This window comes from Erinaceus europaeus, chromosome 9 (assembly GCF_950295315.1).
Source record: "Erinaceus europaeus chromosome 9, mEriEur2.1, whole genome shotgun sequence".
Classification (NCBI taxonomy): domain Eukaryota; kingdom Metazoa; phylum Chordata; class Mammalia; order Eulipotyphla; family Erinaceidae; genus Erinaceus; species Erinaceus europaeus.
In genome coordinates, this window is record NC_080170.1 from 15795356 (window position 1) to 15815821 (window position 20466).

The following is a 20466-nucleotide window of genomic DNA, read 5'->3' on the forward strand; positions in this document are numbered from 1 at the left end:
TTGGCTCATAGTTGCATGGAGGGGGTGGGCAGGCCAGCCCTGAGCAGCATGCCCTCCATGTGCATCCCAGTTAAACTACCCCAGACATTGTTAGGAGATCCAAGAGACTCCTGAGGTCTGGGAAGTGGGAACCAAAGCCTGTGGGACCAGATTGTCAGAAACACTCCATACGGCCTCAGGCTCCTTCCCGACCAGGCCTGAGATGGGGGGGGGGGGTGTTCTTCAAAAGGGTTGCACAGACTCCAATGGAGGGTGTACCCCAACATGAAGCCCACTCCACAGCAGGAGAGGAGAGATGGAGTTTCTGGGCAGTGGTTTTGCAAATGTCCAGTGACTTGAGCCACCTCAACCACCCATCCCAAGCCCCACTGACCCTGTGAGCCACAAAACTCCGATCAACCCAAGGGGAGAGAGTGGCACACAGAGAAGGGGACTCTAACCTGCAGAGGGGGGCACACAGGCCTCAGGAAGCACTGGTTTTCTCAAACTTCTGCAAAGGGAAGAAATGTGACCCCTGGCCCTGGGAATAACTCCACCAGACATCTTGAGATCCAGCCTGGAGGCAGCGGCAGAGGCCTCAGGGGTCTCTCCAGTGACCCCCCTCCTCCCTGGGCTCAGGGTCAGAGAGACACAGAGACAGGGAATCAGAGACAAAGAGAGGCAAAGGTAGAAAACAGACAGACAAGGCAGGGGAAGGTCTGCCTTCTCTGCTGACACCTACCCATTCCTCACCTAGTCTTTGGGCCTGAGCTTTCCAGGCAACAGCATTATGAGAGTGGGGTGTCAGGAGACCCAAAGACACACACACACACACACACACACACATACACATGCACACTGGGCTGGAAAAGGAGGGGTATGGAACCCTTCTGCTGGTCTTAGGAGTGGATTCTCGGGTGGTCTGGGTGAGTGGATGCGTCTGCTTATCAGGAAGCATTGCCTAATTGGGAAGGTTTATGGAGCCAGGCAGGGGGTCCCCCTGGGGGAGAAGGGGAAAGCCACTCATGAGTCATTTGAAACTGAGCCAGACAAAGAACACAAGGAGCAACCATCCCGCCCAGCCTGCCAGCCGTGGGTAGAATGAGCTCATGGACTGTGAGATGCAAGTGTGTGTGTGTGTGTGTGTGTGTGTGTGTGTGTGTGTGTGTGTGTGTGTGTGTGTGTGCAGAAGAGATGGAGAGGAAAGAAGAGAACACTGGTGTGAACACTGGGACTGGGGAGTTCAGTCCAGCAGAACCTCCACCACAACCCGGTGCCTGTGTGGCCAGATTGCCCCCTCCACGTCATCGAGGGAAGGGACCCATGTCCCAGCCAGGCTCCTAGTCAGCTTCCTCAGCCCGCTACCTCGCTGTATCCAATTCAGCCTCCACTTCAATGCCCAATCTCTCTCTCTCTCTCTCTCTCTCTCTCTCCCTCTCTTTCTAGTACAGGACCCCCTATCCTGAGATAAATAGAGAGTTTTCTTCCTGGTGCCCCCTCCTTCTTCTCTATTCACACCACCTCCTCTGTTAAAACGTGCTGGGATCTTGAAAGCACCACAGGCGCTTTGAACATGATTCCAGAATCTCGGGCTTGTGAGAGAATAGTAGACCCGCCCACATTTGCAAGCAGTCAAGAGATCACGGTGCCCTGCCTCCTTGGCGCCCCCCAGTGGTAGTATCTTGCAAAAACTTTAGGACATCAGGATGAAGGGAAAATTACCATGCAAACTGTTCCAGGATCTGTTACAACCCCTTTTGAATGCACGTGTATGTTAATTCTACATAACTCATCGCACGTTGAGGTCCCGGTGGCCACCAGAGCATCAGATTTTGGATATCTCTGTCACAGCAGGGGCCCTTGAGTAGCCACTTCATGTCTACACCCCCTGACACATACTCTCTGGCCAACACGGTTGTGTTCTGTCTCCTCACCACCCCTTCATCTGTAAATTATCTAGGCTGTAACCTTTGGAGATTGGACAGTTCTTCCACTGGAGGACAACTGGTCCTGAAATGAGTGCAGCCTAGAATGTTCCATGAATTGCAAACTCATGAATTGCAAACCATGAATTGCAGACTCAGACCAACAGTGACTCCGAGGTTACATAGGCTCCCATGCTAAATATAAATATATATGGGTCCTGGATTAGGTGGATGAAGTAAACAGTTAATTTCACTCATAGATTTTCTTCAAGATTGGAAGCTACTCTGCCCTAATCTAACTTTATAGTCCTGTTCTCAATTCTGACACCCATCTTCTCAGACAGTATTTTTGTCCACCTCCATGGTAACTATCCAACTCAAGCAAAACCTGTGATAGTCATAGGCCCCTAGGAACATACCTAAAATAGATTTCCTAGCTTCTTTACGCCCTAAGATCCCTATTCTCATCTGCTCTATTCCTACTTTTTGTTTCCTGCTCATTAATCATTTTGTCCTGCTTTATATCTTACCACCTCTCAGCCACCAAGTTGCAGGTGCTATCATGATTCCATCCTAACTTCCTTGGGCAGATAACCATGCCAGTGTATGCCAGAACCTCACCTTTTGAGAGCCCTACCCCACTAGAGAAAGATAGAAACAGGTTGCAGGTATGGGTTGATCTGTCAATTACATAATTACAATTACATAAGCAATTACAGAAGCCAGAATTCCCACTTTCTGCACCCCAAAAAGAATTTTTGCCCATGTTCTCAGAGAGAGGGAGAAATGTAAGACAGATCCCTAAAACCTAATTTTGGTTGGGAACAACAAATGACACTAAACACTTAAACAACTGGGAGAAAGTCTAAGGTCATCAGATAAAGAGAGTACTACAAAAGTTGGATAAGGACAAGAGACTGCCTCACTTAATAATGGCCTTTTTGGTCAATATCACACCACCTCATCATCTGGGTCCCTAGTCAGGGAATCTTTGGATTCCTACACAAATATGATGGGCCCCAGACCTCTAATGGATCCCTCTCTCCACCACCAATAGTTCACTTCCATTGGGAACATCATCATAACCCCTCTTTTGGGTCTTCCCAGGACCTTGCCCTTAACATAAAGCAGTAATGGCGAGGACTGAGTCAGTCTCCAATAGGGAGGCTGGGTCATCCTGTCCTGCCACTTGAGGAAGACTGGTCCTGAAAGGAGTGCAGTCTGCAATGTTCTCAGCTGTGGCTGTGAACTGTGAGCTCAGACCAACAGAGACTTTGAAATTACATAGGCTCTTGTGCTAAATACACACACATACACACACATACCCTGGATCAGTGGATGAGGTAAACAGTTAATTTTATTCATAGATTTTTCTTTTAATTTCTTTATTGGGGGAGTAATGGTTTGTAACATTTCCCAGTTTTCCACATAACAATTCAACCCCCATTAGGTCCTCCTCTGCCTGATTTTTTTTTTCAAGAATAGGAGCTCCTCTCTGCCCTAATCCAACTTTCTAGCCCTTTTTCTCTACTCTGACGCCATTTTCTCAGACAATATTTTTGACCAACTCCAGGTTAGCTATCACACTCAAGCAAAAAACTACCATCATCATGGTCCCCTAAGAACATACCTAGGGGGGTCGGGCGGTAGCGCAATGGGTTAAGCACACGTGGCGCAAAGCACAAAGACTGGCGTAAGGATCCTGGTTCAAGCCCCTGGCTCCCCACCTGCAGGGGGGTTGCTTCACAGGCGGTGAAGCAAGTTTGCAGGTATCTATCTTCCCCTCCTCTCTCCATTTCTCTCTGTCCTATTCAACAACAATGACATCAATAGCAATAATAATAACCACAACAATGATAAAACAACTAGGGCAACAAAAGGAAACAAAATAGACTCCAGGAGCAGTGAATTTGTGGTGCAGTTACAGAGCCCCATCAATAACCCTGGAGGCAAAAAAAAAAAAAAAAAAAAAAGCTTAGAATGGACTTTCTATATTCTTTCTACACTAAGATCCCTATTCTCATCTGCTCTACTTCTACTTTTTCCTGTTCATTAATCATTTTGTCCTGCTTTGTAGATTGCCACTCTTCAGCCACCTAGTTGCAGACACTATCACAATACCATCCTGACTTTGCTGGGAAGGCATCTTCACCAATGTGTCTTGGAACATCATCACTTCAGAGCCCAGCCCCACTAGGGAAAGACAAAAACAGACTGGGAGTATGGATAAACCTGCCAATGCCCATGTCCAGCAGAGAAGCAATTACAAAAGCCAGAATTCCTACCTCCTGCACCCCCCAAAACAATTTTGATCCATACTCCCAGTGGGAGAGAAATGGTAATGGGAAAGTTACCAGAGGGCTCTGAACTCCAACTTCATCAGGAACCTGAGAGAGAGGAGAAAAAAAAGAGGGGGGGAGGGAGGCATTTGGATGTAATAATAGGTGTATGAGTGACTTGGAAAGGAAGAGAAGATCGCACCCCCCCCAAAAAAAGGACAAATATATACAAATATAGACAGAGGGCTGTAGAAATAATTATTTTCAACTTTGAGAGAATTGCTGTAGCTCACAGTGGAGGGATTGGGGATCCAGAACTCTAGTAGTGGGAACTGTGTGGTGTTATGCCTCTGTTATCTTGTAATTTTGCAAATCAAGATTAAGCCACTAAATTAAAATGGGGGGAGAATGTTAGGGGGAAATGACCAGAGGGCTCTGAACTCCAACTCCAACAGGACCTGAGGAGTAAAAAAAAGGAGGGACATTCAGAAGTAGTAATAGGTATAGATATGACTCTGAAAGGAAAAGAAAACAGAAACATGGGAAAAAATGGGCAAATATATACAAATATAGACAGATAGTTGTACAAATAATGGTTAATCCACATCTGCAACCTTGGGAGAACTGCTGTAGCTTCCAGTGGAGGGAAAGGAGACCCAGAATCCTGGTGGTGGGAATGGTACGGAATTACACTCCTGTTATCTTACAGTTTTGTAAATCAATATTAAATCACTAATAAAATTTAAAGAGAGAGAGATTTGGACATTCTCCCTGGAGCTCTCCAGGCTGTGAGTAACCAAGCCCCTCCTTTTGCATTGTCAGGTAGGATCCCCTGTGTGGCTGCACCCAGTAAAGGATATCTGGGCTGACACACCTCTCCAGAGCCCTGCCCAACTAGGGAAAGATAGAAACAGGCTCGGAGGGGGCCGGGTGGTGGCGCACCTAGTTGAGCGCACATGTTACAGTGCACAAGCACCCAGCTTCAAGCCCCTGGTCCCCACCTGCAGGGTTCGGAAAGCTTCATGAATGGTGAAGCGGGGCTGTAGGTATCTCTCTGTGTCTCTCCCTGTCCACCTCCTTCCCTCTCAATTTCTGGATGTCTCTATCCAATATATAAATTAAGATAATAAAAAAAATTTTATAAAAAAAAAAGAAACAGGCTGGGAGTATAGATTGAACTGTCAATGCCCATATCCAGCAGGGAAGCAATTACAGAAGCCAGACTTCCACCTCTGCACCCCATAATGACCCTGAGTCCATGCTCCCAGAGGGAAAAAGAATAGGACCTGAAATTGGAGTATTACACCAAAGTAAAAGACTCTGGGGTGGGTGGGTGTGTGGGGAGAATACAGGTCCATGAAAAATGATGAATGAAATAGTGGGGGTTGTATTGTTAAATGGGAATCTGGGGAATGTTATGCATGTTCAAACTATTGTATTTACTGTTGAATGTAAATCATTAATTCCCCAGTAAAGAAATAAATTATTAAAAAAAAAAAAAAAAGAATAGGACCTGCCAGCACCTGGTCCCGGGAAAAAGAATAGGAAAGCTTCCAATGGAGGGGATGGGATATGGAACTCTGGTGGTAGAAATTGTGTGGAATTGTACCCTTCTTATCCTACAGTCTTGTTGATCATTATTAAATCAATAAAAAAATAAAAGAAATATAATTTTTTAAAAACTGTAAATATTCTTTATGTGAACATACATTTTGCTATACATAAATTTGATTTTTTGGTAGGGGGGTCAGGGCCTAAGAAAACAGTCATGCTGCAGTTACATGTTGATTTTTAGAAGAAACTGAAGACCAGTTTCCAAGTGACTGGACCAGTCGGCTTTCCAGTTAGCTCCCCACAGGAGATCAATATTCTCTGCCTCCTTACCCTCATTTGATGCTATCAGTGTTTTCTTAAAGCTTTAGCCAGGGAGCAGAAAAAAAGTTCACCCAGATAGTGCACCTGCTTTGCCATGCACACAACACATGTTCAAACCCAACCCTCACCACACTGGAGAGTTTCTTGCAAAAGCAATAGTGATCAAACCGTCTCTTGGACTTTGTTCTTTCTGTCACTGGATATAACTGAAGGCAGCATGTCATGAACTGTGTCAAGTCCGAGGTGAACCTGTAGATTCGGACTAACATGCAAATACCACCTGTGGTAGATACTAAGACTTGGAAACTGCTGGAATGAAGCAGGAGACTATGAAAACCCTAGCTGTAAGTACCATATTCATGTGCATTATTTGTCATGCTGCTCATATTGTATTCCTCATCACAGATCACTTTGGCTAATCTATATAATAAGGTAAAACTAGGGGAAGCAATTACAGAAGCCAGACCTTCCACCTTCTGCAACCCACAATGACTTTGGGTCCATACTCCGAGAGGGATAGAGAATGGGAAAGCTATCAAAGGAGAGGATGGGATATAGAGATCTGGTGGTGGGAATTGTGTGGAGTTGTACCCCTCCTATCCTATGGTTTTGTTAATGTTTCCTTTTTTAAATAAATAAGTAAATAAATAATAAGGTAAAACTAGCAGGAAAACAGCTGGGAGGCAAAGTCATCTCTACCCAAATAAACATCACAGTGTACATAAATCAAACTACCACGAGAAGAGCTTACTCACGGTCAAACAAAAAACAGAAGAGGCAGGATTCTATCTTGGGGTTCAGGTTTGCCAACCCAAAGCTTTCCCCCTGTACTATCACTGTGGCCTGCTAGGAAGTCATACTTCTCTTGTTAAGTGTTCTCTGACAGATGAGAGATGTATACATGGTGATTCCTTTCTCTGTCTTTACCCAAAGACTTGGAGCCAGGGCTGGGAAGATAGCATAGTGGTTATTCAAAAACACTTTCATGCCTGAGGCACCAAAGTTCCTAAATTCAATCCCCAGCATCATGGTAAACTGGAGGTTAAAAAGACCTTCATTTCTGGGGCCTGGTTCTTCTTCTGGCGTTTGCCCTTCTTCCGTAGCCAGTCAACAGCGTCAGGTTGAGCCTGATGTAAAGTTTCGAGACCTCCTTTGAATCTGGAGAGGTGGCAGTCGTTGACTATGTGGGTCATAGTCTGTCTGTAGCCGCAGGGACAGTTCGGGTCGTCTCTGGCTCCCCAGCAATGGAACATAGCGGCACACCGGCCATGGCCTGTTCGATAGCGATTGAGGAGGGCCCAATCATAACGTGCTAGGTCAAAGCCGGGTTGACGCTTGCAGGGGTCTGTGATGAGGTGTTTGTTCTTTACCTCAGCTGACTGCCAACTCTGTTTCCAAGAGTCTGGAACAGAGAAGTTCAGTGTAGGCGTAGGGAACCAGATTGGATGACGAGACGTCAAGCGTTGGACAGGGTGGGCGAAGATATCCGCGTATATTGGCAGGTCCGATCGAGCGTAGACATGGGAAATGAACTTAGATGATGCCGCATCCCGATGAATATCTGGCGGGGCGATGTTGCTAAGAACTGGCAGCCATGGAACTGGGGTGGAACGGATGGTTCCAGAAATTATCCTCATGGAGAAATATAATTTGGAATCGACCAAGTGGACATGGGGGCTACGGAACCATACTGGGGCACAGTATTCTGCAGTGGAATAGCATAATGCCAGAGAGGATGATCGTAGTGTGGAAGCGCTCGCGCCCCATGAGGAGCTGGCCAGTCTTGCAATGATGTTATTCCTCGCGCCCACCTTTGCTGCAGTTTTTATGAGATGTTCGTGAAATGACAGAGTGCGATCGAGAGTAACGCCAAGATAGACTGGCTGGGCTTCATGCCGGATTCTCGTATCACCAAGCTGCACATTAAGCTCACGCGAGGCCGAGGCATGGTGTAGATGGAAAACAGATGATACTGTTTTTGCAGTGCTAGGGATTAGTCGCCATCTTTTACAGTAATCAGATATCAGAGGCATGTCTTTCGTGAGTGTTTCCTCGAGGATGTCGAACTTGGATGCCTGAGTTGCACAGCAGATGTCATCGGCGTAGATGAACTTCCTTGAAGAAGTTTCTGGGAGGTCATTGATGTAAATATTAAATAGCGTAGGAGCCAGAACAGAGCCCTGGGGGAGGCCACTTGAGACAAGTCTCCATCTGCTAGACTTGTCACCCAGATGCACCTGGAATCTTCTGTTTTGGAGAAGAAACGATATAGTGTTGGCCACCCATGGAGGCAGGCATCTTGAGATCTTGACTAGGAGACCACGGTGCCAGACCGTGTCATAGGCTGCTGTGAGATCAACAAAGACAGCACCCATCTTTAAATTCTTCTGGAATCCATTTTCAATGTAAGTTGAGAGGGCCAGGGCTTGTTCGCAGGTAGATCTTCCTGGGCTGAAACCAGCTTGGGCGGGTGATAGGAATTTCTCTGTAAGAGGAGAAATACGTGACAGAAGCAGCCTCTCAAGGAGTTTGTAACACACGGAGAGGAGAGAAATTGGTCTATAGCTGGTGGCCAGTGTTGGGTCTTTCTTTGGTTTCAAAACTGCTATTATCTTCGCACGACGCCAAATTTTGGGCATAGATTTGGATTCCAAGATGTGGGACAGGAATGTAGTGAGCCACTTCTTTGCCGCGGGGCCCAAGTTAAGAATGAGTTCTGGGGTGATGTTATCATAGCCAGCAGCCGTTCCCGGTTTAACCCTGGTGATGGTGGCGCACCTGATTGAGCACACTTGTTACAATGGTCAAGTACCCAGGTTTGAGCCCCCAGTCCCCACCTGCAGGGGGAAAACTTCATGAGTGGTGAAGCAGTGTTGCAGGTGTCTCTCTGTCTCTCTCCCTTTCTGTCACTCCCTTCCTTCTCGATTTCTGGCTGTCTCTATCCAATAAATAAAAATAATAATAAATAATAAAAATAAAAGACTTGAAGTTATGAGAAATCAAGGGTCCCGGGTTCAGTCCCCAGCAACACGGTAAGCCAGAGCTGAGCAGTACTCTGATAAAGGAAAAAAGAAATAAAGAAAGAAAGAAAGAAAAAGGAAGAAAGAAAGAAAGAAAGAAAGAAAGAAAGAAAGAAAGAAAGAGGAAAGAAAGAGGAAAAAAAATAGGTCTCCAGCCTTGTGGGTACAATGGGCCAGCACCTCCTTCAGTCATCCCATATTATTTAATGTGATGACTATGCATTGACTTAAAGTACTGACAATTTTTTAACCTTTAATAGCACACTCCCAAGTATGGGGTGCAGCCAAAGAGGTTGACACAATAGATGATCCCAGGACTTTGAAGTGTGCTGTCCCAAGCATGATCCCTAGGATGGTAAGTACCAGAGTGATTCCCTAGTCTTCCCTCTAACTCATGAAATAAATATAATGCAACTAAAAAAAACTGGGGCCCAGGTGGTAATGCACCAGGTTAAGTGCACTGGTTAAGCCCCTGGTCCCCACCTGCAGAGGGGAAGAGCTTCACAAGTGGTGAAGTAGTGCTGCAGGAGTCTCTTTGTCTCTCTTACACTCTATCTCCCCTCCCCTCTCAATTTATCTGTCTCTATCCAATAGTAAATAAATATATTAAAAATAATAATAATAAAATAATTTAAATTTTCAGCCTGGGAGGTGGCACAGTGGCTTAAAAGCACAAAGTCTGGGACCAGGGAGCTAGAATAATAGTTATGAAAAACTCTCATTCCTGGCACACCTAACATCCCAGGTTCAATCTGCACCACCATAAGCCAGAGTTGAGCAGTACTCTTGTTTGTTTGTTTATTGTAAAGGACGGAGAGAAATTGAGATCAGAAGGAAAGGTAGAGAGGGGAAAAGTGAGACACCTGCAGCATTGCTTCACCACTTATGAAGCTTCCCCACTGCAGGTGGGGACTAGAGACTTGAACCAGGCCCTTGTGCATGGTAATGTGTGTGCTCAACTGGGTGCATTACCACCAGGATCTTGAATAACATTTTTTTTCACTGCCATGGGGTCTCAAGTGCAACACCTGGCATCATATGTGAGAGACTGGTGCTACAGTAAAAAATAAAACTTATAATGTGTCTACTCTCTACTCTGAGTCAGAGAACAAGGCTAGGAGCCATGAGGCCATGGGGACCCTTAGTAAAGTGGGGAGGCGGATGGACATGAGGCAGGGTGGGAGAGGTAGGCAGGCCCAGTCCAGACCTTGTGCTAGGTGTCCCTGTGGGCTGCCCAGGTCTGCATGCCCATGTTCAGGGGCCACAGGCCTGCTCTGAGCTGACCTATGGTCTGTGACACTGCCTGAAAGGAAGGCCCAGAGGCAGGAGATGTGAATTGGCATTCACATCCCAATGCCATTGCCCAGAGGGTGGGTGAAAATGCTGCTTTCTGAGTCCAGAGTCCAGTAAGCATTTGTCCCTCTGCAATTAGGGGTATCTTTGCTAAATGGAATAGTCCTCCTCAACTGGCCAAGGCGAGGCTCACAAGGAAGGCTAAGCCCAGGCTGTGGTTTTCCGGTCTACGCAAGGCAAGCCAAGTGCCCAGTTTTCTGGAGGCCACAGGGGCCTGCGTAAGTCGAGGGTGGCCACTCCAGCTGTGCACTTGAGGACAAGTAGGAGTCAGGTGACACAAGCAGATACTTGGGCCAGAAGTCAAGGGTGGCAGAAAAGCTCAGACCGCATCTAGAGGGACAACCAAGAAGTCCCCTTAAAAGCTCCTCCTGAGAGGATAGGCAGTGTTGCACTCAGTTGAGTGCACAGATTATTATGCATAAAGACCCACGTTCAAGTCCCCAGCCTCCACCTGAAAGGGCCAGGAGAAGCTTCACAGGCAGTGAAGCAGTGCTGTAAGTCTCTCTCTCTCTCCCTGCTTATCTCCTCTTTCCCTCCTTATCACTTCTTTCCCTCTCAATTTCTCTATATCCTAACAAATAAAAAAGAAAAGAAAAAGAAGGGGAAATAAAAGAAAATGAAAGGAAAAGTGGCTGCTGGGAGCAGTGGATTCATCATGCAGGTACCAAGCCCCAGCAATAATCCTGGTGGCAGTAAGAAAAAATGGAGGGGAAGGGGGAGGTGGTGGTGCATCTGGTAAAGCTCACATGTTACAGTGCACAAGGGCCTGGGTTCAAGCCCCCAGTCCCCACCTGCAGGGGGAAAGCTTTGTGAGTGGTGAAACAGGGCTATAGGTGTCTCTCTATCTCCCCTTCTCTCTTGATTTCTGGCTGTCTCTATCCAATAAGTAAAGTTTAAAAATTGGAAAAAAAGAAAACAAACAAAAAAAAAAACCTCCCCCTGGGCATGCGGTGAGAGGGTGAGAGGAGCCTGGGTAGTTCCAAATCCAAGGTGTCATCTATTCAGCTCTGATGGCTCAGGGACAAGCATATGGCAGGCATGACCTGTTGAGTTGGTCAAAGTTAGAACAGAGTGAGACGATGGGCGGTGATGCCAGAGGCAGCATTCAGGAGGGGGGCTTGGAGATTCCTGCCACACTGGTGTGTGAGCCAGAGGGAATCTGGACTCCAAGAACTGAGACACCTGCAAGAGAACAAGTGCCGACAGGTTGTTCAGCAGCCGCAGAGGCCTGCCAGCCCGCAGGGCCCTGCAGCCACCCAGCACCACACCAACCCATGAGGTCTACACGCTGTAGCCAGCTCAGGCCTGTGTTCCCAGGAGCAGGTGACAGGAGGTCCTGTCCTGTGAGATGGGGGACACCACATGCCTTTCAGCACAGGATCCTGCTGGAAGAGACCTTCCCCAAACCCCCAGATTCTGCTATCTGAAGTCACCCTATGTGGCCGGAGGGGTTGTAAGGTAGTGTTCTCCCGCCACAGTTGTATCTACTGTGCCCTCCCCATGGGTGGAGGTGACCAGGGAGTGACAGGGTCAGCCAGTTCTGCTTGGTAGGTATTGAAAAAGTTGAGTGTCCAGGTGGGCCTGACCTAATTTGGTGTTGGGGGGGTCAGGAGGGGTCCCAGGATATTGTGAAGGTCTTTAGCCATTGAGAACAGTCTCTAGTCCCCAGGGTACCAGGGTTCTGGGCTCCAGAGCCACAGGGACATTGGTTCTTCCAGAAATCCACAGAGATTCAGAGCAGTGCTATCACGCATCGGGATGCTAGAGGAGGACATAGCTGTTTACCTCCCTCAGCAGACCAACTGCCGGATTGCAGGTGCAGGGAGCAGACTGAGGTCTGTCATCCTGCCTTCACGTGGAGAGCCAAGAGAAAGGGAAGTGGCCCAGGGAAGTGGCTCAATGGTAAGGAGCATGCCTGGGACACCTGAGGCCCTAAGTTTGATCCCAGCACCACATGGCATATCAACAAAGAAAAAGCGAGAACTCTACAGGTGGTAGAGCAGTGCTTTGCATAATCTCTCTCTTTCTCTCTCTCTCATTTTTAATGTGATGTCAGGACCTTGCACATACAAAATTTCACTGATCCCAGGACCAATTTTTTAATTTATTTTTATTTTAGAAGGAGAGACAAGGGGAGGCTGGGTGGTAGCATAGCACGTTAAATACAAATGCCTCAAAGCGCAAGGACCAGAATAAGGATCCTGGTTTGAGCCCCTGGTTCCCCACCTGCAGGGGGGTCACTTCACAGTCAGTGAAGCAGGTCTGCAGGTATATATCTTTATCTCCCTCCCCTTGATTTCTCTCTGTCCAATCCAGCAACAACAACAACAATAACCACAACAGCAAGGGTAACAACAAGGGCAACAAAGTGGGAAAAATGGCTTCCAGGAGTGGTGAATTCATAGTGCAGGCACTGAGGCCCAGCATTAACCCTGGAGGCAAAGAAGAGAGAGAGAGAGGAGGCACATAGAGAGGGAGTGACATGGCAGCAGTGCTCTGTTAACAGTGGATCCCCCCACTTCCCCAAGCCACTGTGCCCCCCCCCCCCCGCCCACAATACTTCTCATAGTGTCCTCATGTGGTGCCTGGGTTTTTTGCACATGCTAGCAAGTGAGCTGTCTCCCAGCACCCCGTCTCTCTCTACTTAAAAAAAGTCAGGGGGAAATGAGAACTTGACCAGGATCTGGGCTGGAGAGAGCTGTGGAAGGCACAGCCAGATGAAAGAGAGAGCTATACACCTTCTGGGACACAAACTTATGCTTCTTCTCCCTACAGCTTCAACTGCCTGAAGGAGAGACAACATAGTGGTTATGCAAGAGACTTTTATTTCTGAGGTTTTGAAGTCCAGGTTCAATCCCCACCAGAAGCCAGAGCTGAATGGCACTGTGGTAAAAACAAATAAATAAAACAATACATTTGTCCACTAAAGAAGCATGAGTTTTTTTTTTCTTCCAAGAGCAATCATTAAGTCATTTGAACCTAGTTACTTTCTAAACAGAATTGTTGGGTATTTCTCCTGGCTTGGGACTTTGTGAGCAAGTGTTGAGCATGATTTGAATGCTGTTTGCCTCCTGGCAAAGGCTACCCCCTCACGGAAGATCAGGGAATCTTCTAGAATTAACTTAAAACCAAAAGAGTTCAGGGGTCAGGAAGAACACTTCCTTTTCTCACCCCAGATCCTCATCCTGCCCCACTGGGGCCATGGGGGAAGGGTGGCGGGGATGCTCCTGGCCTCTAACCTTTGATGCCTCCCTCATCTTTCTATCAGGAAAGAAGTGATGGGTCAGTGGTTGGGTCTAAGTGCCTGGCTCCTGTCCCCAACATGGAAGAGCCAGCACCGATGCCTCCTAACCAAGGTTTCAAACACAGCTACAGATTGGGGTGGTGGGGGCTTATTACCTCAGAAACCAAACCTCCTTCAAGGACCCCACATCCTCTGGCCTCACTCCTACACAAGTCATGTCCCCAGTGATGGGGGGGGGGAAGGAGGAGTTTTTCAGGCCAGGAAACCACGCACCCTGTAGAGAGTAGGTCTTACTATGTGTGAGGCACTGGGTTTGAGCCCTGGTTCCACATGGGAGCACCATGGATGGTGAAATGGTATTATGATGCCTCTTCTCTCTGTGTCACTTTTTATCTCTTAAAAAAAAAAAAGTATAGTGGTGGGGGTGGTAAGGCAGTAGTGCAGCGGGTTAAATGTGCGTGGCACAAAGTGCAAGAACCAGTGTAAGGATCCCAGTTCAAGTCCCCAGCTCCCCACCTGCAGGGTAGTCGCTTCACAGGCAGTGGAGCAGGTCTGCAGATGTCTCTCTTTCCCCCCTCTGTCTTCCCCTCCTCTCTTGATTTCTCTCTGTCCTATCCAACAACGATAGCATCATCAACAACAACAATAATAAATACAACAACAATAAAACAACAAGGGCAACAAAAGGGGGGGAAGTATAGTGGACAGTTAAGCTGAGGGAGGCTGTCCAATGATGTTATGCCATGAGATGTGCCATGTCAAAAGAGGAGGAGGAAAGAGAAGAAAAGAGAAAAATCTTAGTCCAAAGGTAGTTCAATGTTGGATGGTCAAGCTGAACTGTGGCTGATCCCTCCAGCCACCTCACCCCCGACCCCAAATTAGACTGTCAGATGCCCACTTTCAGATCTGCTGAACCTTAAGGTCTTCCACTGTCCTCTTGGGTCTTCACTGTCCAAAGTCTTTCCAGATCAGTTTGCTGAACCTTAAGGTCTTCCACTCTCCTCTTGGGTTTTCACTCTCCAAAGTCTTTCCAGATCAGTGCCCCCACCACAGAGCTGAGTCCCTCTCATCTCCCAGTACCCTATCCCCTACTCACCACCATGCACCTCCCCCCCACCCTCAGACCTCTTGTCCTGGGGCTAGCCTTGTAGCTTAGTCTCCACTTGTCCTGGGTCTAGTTGGGGACACTGCCAATGCATCTGTGTGACAGCAGAGGGCGCTGCCTAACCAGGTGGGAGGGAGGCCAGGAGGCAAGAGCCCAAAAGCTCCTGAGAGCCATGGTGCCAGCAAAGACTTGCCCGCCTGGGATGGACTCACTCCCAAGCCGAACTGCAAAATTACCGGCTCGGAGAGAAAGCTCCCTCTCCTGCCTCTGCCTCCTCTCAGCACCTACCAGGGCCTGTCCCCACCCCACTATGTTCTGGGCTATTAGGAAACTGAATCCTGGGTACCAGTGGTGCCCAGAAAATGAGACAGGACCCCCGTTTCCCTCACAACCCCTGTGTGAGCCTCACAGGTCCTGGGAGGGCTTGGACTTGTGGCAATTCTGAGCACCAGTCTTGCATTCCAGGTGGGGTTGCCGCTGTCCATCTGGGGTGCTTGCTCCCTTCCTCTCTGCACCTCCTGTGCAGTGGTGGGAGGTAAGAAAGAGCCCCCACCCCCCCCACACACACACACTGCCTGTGGCATCAGTGAGTGGACAGGGCCAGCTCTGGCAGCCCCAACCCATCACTAGCCTAGCTGTGGCGCCACTGTGACCCACATTTTTAAGAACTCTCCAGAAAAGGGAGCCCTCACCTGGCAGCCATGGCAGGGCTGGTTGCAGCTCTCCTTGCCCTTCCCTGCACCTGGGGAGACTGTTCAATCAAGACACACTCTCCCCTGCCCACCAGGGACCACAGATAAGGAGGGGCAGGGCCCTGCAGAGGGGGAAGCTGGGGGGGGGGGCTGCCAGCCAGGCAGACAGGAGGGAAGGGGCTGGATTGTCCACCAAAGGGGGACAGTTGGTCCTTTTGGCGGGCACAGCCCCCTCCTTTGTGTGTATGGAGCCAGCAGCCTTGGGAGGGGGTTACACTCCATAATGGTTCTAATCCCTGGGCCCCACAGCTGGGGATGTGGGGGGGCAGGAGCCTACCCGCCTTGGGCTTGGCCCCCACCCCAATCCCACAGCCCAGGTTCCCCAGTAATGCGATAATTGGGTGGGATTTTCGGAGAGAGAGAGAAAGTCCAGAAGAGGACGAGCCAGCTCCCTCTCTCCCCCTCCCAAACTGCGCCGCTGCCCCCCCCCCCCCCGCCTCATTCCAGAATTCCTCCCTCCTCTCTGTGGGGTGGGGGGGGCGCGGTGATGAGAGAAAGGGGAGCGGGCGGGCATGTGTAGACTCACTAGATGCTAACTGCTGAGGGGAGGCGAGGGGGCTTCCCAGGAAAGAGGACGGAGCGCCCTCCCGGCCCCTTTCTAAGGCCAGCATCGGCGGGACCGAGGCATTCACAAAGCAGAGTGGAGTGTCATGCCACGGGCTGTCCCTCTCCTTGTCCCCACACTATGCATGCTCCACGTGAAAGCAAGCTCGGAGGGCTGAAGACCTCAGTCTATAGGAAAAGAGGCAACTCTGGGGAGATCCCCGAGCTGGGAGTCACAGTTTCCAAAGGACCATGGGAATTCCTGATTCCGTGGCTGACCAGAGAACCCACGTGACCTCAGGAGCTCTCCCGGGTCCTTACTGTGTGCCCCCCCCCCACCTCAAGGGAAGTGAGAGAATTTCCCTTCCCCATCCTTCCTCCTTCCTTTCAACCCCCCACCTACAGAATATTCAAGTGGACTTCCAACGAAATCCCACCCCACCCTGTGACCTTGGATAGGTGACTTCTCTCTCTGGTCTGCCCTCTCCTTCTCTAACTCATCAGTGTACTTTACTGTCAGAAATCCCTGCGGGTTAAGTAGGCAAACAGCCCTGGGAAGACCCCTGGGTTAGGGGTTCCCAGTACTAGGGGTGCGGAGCTATACTCTTCTGGCCTCTGGGGGCTCCCTTTGTGGACTGTGGAGAGAAAGTGGAAGCCTCAGCACCTGGAGCCCAGACAGTGCCCTCCTGCCCTCACACCACACCCGCAGGCGCGCCGCTGCGCCGTGAACCCCCACCCACCCGGCCACTGTCCAAGGCAGGTCGCCCCCAGCCTGCGCTGGCAGCTCCGTGTGACAGCAAGGCTCCAGGGGGCTGGGCTCGGACCCACGGCCCCCCAGGCAAGGAGTGGACAAGTCGGGGGTACAGCCCAGTCAACCCGAGAGCCTGGGGCAGGGCGCGCAGTGCGCTGGAACTTGAACGAGAGGGCGAGCGCAGGGCGCACAGGCTTCTGAACCCCGGGCGAGTACTGGAGTCTCGAGGGGGCGCGGCCTGAGAGCAGACTGAGACCTGGCTGCCACTACGTGCGGGAGAGCGACCTGCACACCTTCTGGGCCAGCGCGGCCTTACCACTTTCGCACCCGGTGCACCCGGAGCACCCCATGGCTACGAGAGAGGCAGAGCCTCCGAGGCTCTAGCTCCCAGGGCCCCGCCCCGCCCCGCCCCGCCCCGGCCCGTCCTCGGCCCCGGCCCCGGCCCCGGCGGGCGCCCCCCGCGGCGCTGCCCCGCCCCCGCCGTCCCGCGCCGCCCCGGGCCCCGGCCCGCCGCCCGGCCGCCTGCCCACCTGGCGCAGCGCCGCCCTCGGAGCCCGCGCACCCGCGCACACCGTCCGGCGCACCCCGCGCACCCCGCGCACCCGGCGGCTGCAGGAGGGCCCAGCGCCGCCGCCGAGCAGCAACCAGGGCCCGGCCCGCCCAGTCCGCGCTCTCTGGGAGGACTCCCGCTGGAGATGGCCCCGCTCCGATACTTCTTGTTCCTCTCCGTCCTGAAGCAGGCGTTGGGCAGCTACCCGATCTGGTGGTGAGTGAACCCTCCTCGCGGTCGAGCTGCCCCGAGGCGCCCGCCCGCAGCCGCAGCCGCAGCCGCAGCCGCTGCCGTGCCCTCGGGCGGGGCCCCGTGGTGCCCGGAGCCCGCGCCCTGCCCTTCCTGCTCTGCGGGCTGCGGGCGCCTTGTTTTCCTTGGCGGCCACTTTCGACCTGTTCGGGCCGGGCCGGGGCTGGGACGCGGGTGGCGGAGCTTCCGGGGACACGGCTTCCCCGGGCCTGGAGCAGCGGGCAGCGTCCCCACGGGCCTCGACGTCGGGGCGAGCTGCGGGGTTGGCGAGGCGGGAAGGGGATTCACAAGACCGCATGGATACGGGGCCAGGAGCGGCCGGCGGGCGCGGGAGAGGGAGGTTGGCAGGCTTTCCTTAAGGACAGTCTATCTCTCTCTCTCTCTCTCTCTCTCTCTCTCTCTCTCTCTCTCTCACACACACACACACACACACACACACACACACACACACACACACACACACACACACTTTAAAGCAAAGTCGGGGAGACAAGACCGAACAGCTCGGAGCAGCGGTTACGTAAAGACGGCGGGGACAGGTCGGGAGTGGCGGGGGGGGGGGTTGGGGGGGGAACCAGCTGCGGACGCCCGGGGCTGGCTCCTGGCACTCAGGCGCCTCTCCACCGCGGGGCTGGAGAGGGTGTCCCCGGGTGCCCCTCGCTGTGAGCCCCATGTTCGCCCCGCAGTGGCAAGGAGGGACTCCTGCAAAGTCAGGTTAGGCATGGAGCCCGGAGGTGGAGTGGGTGGGGGGCTCTCGAGTGAATGCCAAGGACCCAGCGTCTGAGAAGGCTTAGCCTCCCCCAGGCTAAGCGCGCTCTGGGGAGACCCTCCCAGACCCAACGACCGGAGTTCAGACAAACCGAAGGCCCTTTGAACATTAATGGGGAGCAGGGGCAGGGTTGACATCCCTCGGGACATTTAATTCGACAACCCCCCCCAAAAAAACCCCAAACAAACGGTGCCCTGGAGCGCTCAGAAATGCCACGCTTTTGGGGGTAGGGAGGCACAGTTAGAGGGGAGTGTGCCGGGAGCCTGGGCTGCAGAGCAGGACGGACACACACACACACACACACACACACACACACACACACAGGGGAGCCCTCTCCTACGGTTTGCCTGGAATTATAACAATTACGCCAAGGGGAAGGGGGGAGAGATCGAGCGAGCTGAAGTACATCTAATCCGATAATAATTTTTCTCTTTGAGATGGTTCAGCAGCGGGGCGCCCGGGGTGGGAGCGCGGAGCCCAGCGCAGCCCGCGGGGAAGAGACGGGGCAGTGGCCACGAGGGATGGGGGAGCCGGGAGGAGGGGAAGCAGGGGTGCACGGGCTGCGGGGATCCCCCTCCCCCTCCCTGGTGCGCGCGCCCAGCACTCCGGGGCACCTGCCGCGTCAGGCCGCCTTCTGGGAGCGCGGGAACCCAGACGCCGCGGGGGTCAACCTCGAGGAGCCAGAGGAGAGTCCGAGAGAGCCCGGCGGGTGACCGGCTACCTCGTTGGCTTCTAATTAGAAGCGCCGCGCCACCGCCTCCTTCCCGGGCGCAGGGTAAGCGATCTCGCCTCCGCTCTCAGCCCATAAAGCAGGGCCGGGTCACCCGCCTCTGATGGACTCCGGGGGTCCCTGCCCTGCCCCCTCCCAAGCCCCAAAAGCTGCCGTTTTCACCTGCGCTGTACAGGTCGCGTCTGAATGGACCCTGAGAAGGAGCTCCAGGTGAGCAGGGAGGAGCACCTCTCGCTCCCTCGCTCCTCCCTCTCCCTCCTCCCTAACGCTGGCGATCCAACCCCATCCAGCCTGGAGCAGCCCTTTGACCCTAAAGGAAACGGGATGCCAGGGAACCTCCACTTTTTTCTCCATGAGAGTCGCCCACTCTGTTCCTATTTCTTGAAGATGGTCGCCTCCCTGTCGGGTATGACCTCGGGCTCCTTGGGGGGAACACTCAACCCCCTCTTACCGCTGCACTGCCCAACCCACCCACCCCCAGTTGGACTCCAGAAACACACACACACACACACACACACACACACACACACACACACACACCATCCAGGCAAGCACACAGTCAGAAGAGAGAGCAGGGTTTTCAGAGGAAGAAAAAGGGCATCCAACAGTAGGGAGAGACTTCTCTTTGTCACCCCCACCCCAGCTCCCCTACAGGTGTCTCCTGCCCCACCCCACTCCCCACCCCTAAGCAGGTCCTGGTGGGAGGGACCCTCTCTTTACAACTTCTCACCTTCCTCTCAGTAACCTTCATGGGTTGTTCTGTTCCACCTTCCACCCCAAAGGAAGCCCTCCCCACCCCTTCTTCCCACACCCTCACCAACCTCACACATGAAAGTGAAAGTGGTGGCAACAGTCTTACCTGGGGAAAGAAAACAAGGAGGTAGCCCAAATCGGAGTCATTAGGCTTTGAAGTCAGGGTGGCAGGCTGAGGGGTGTGTGTGAGGGGAGGGGAGCAAGAAGGTGTCACTGCCCAGAATGTGATGGCCAATTCCTCCCCCCCAGTACCTCTGGCAAGTGTCCTTCACCCAGATGCCCACCCAGCCCAGCACAGAGGGGCTGAGGACCCAGAGAAGGGAACAGGGAGTGATAGTGTAAGGTACAGGGTATCTGGGGGTCCCTCTAGGGTCACACTCAGGCTCCCTCTCCCCCATGCCCCTGTCCATTGGAATTCTTTTTGAATTAGAATTATGCTGACGGCTCCCTGTGAAAACAGGGAAAAACAGGACAGGTAGCCAGTCAGTCAGAAGGGGACATGTGGACACATTCTTGCGGGGGGGGGGGTGCAAGACCCTCCATGTCCACACTAGGCTGTGCCACTGAGGTCCTTCTTCATTTCTTGCTC

At 51.8% G+C, this 20466-nt stretch overlaps 2 protein-coding genes across 2 annotated transcripts in view; both read left to right on the forward strand.

The window, feature by feature from the left end:
* The window catches only part of ARF1 (ADP ribosylation factor 1), a 442994-nt gene that overhangs the window by 348028 nt on the left and 74500 nt on the right, over window positions 1-20466 (forward strand). The gene's annotated exons all lie outside the window — the stretch shown is intronic.
* The window catches only part of WNT3A (Wnt family member 3A), a 41993-nt gene continuing 38480 nt past the window's right edge, over window positions 16954-20466 (forward strand). The window contains exon 1 of the mRNA XM_007535071.2: window positions 16954-17592. Coding sequence (XP_007535133.1) covers window positions 17522-17592 — 71 coding nt within the window. The 5' untranslated portion in view covers window positions 16954-17521. The remainder of the gene's footprint in view (window positions 17593-20466) is intronic.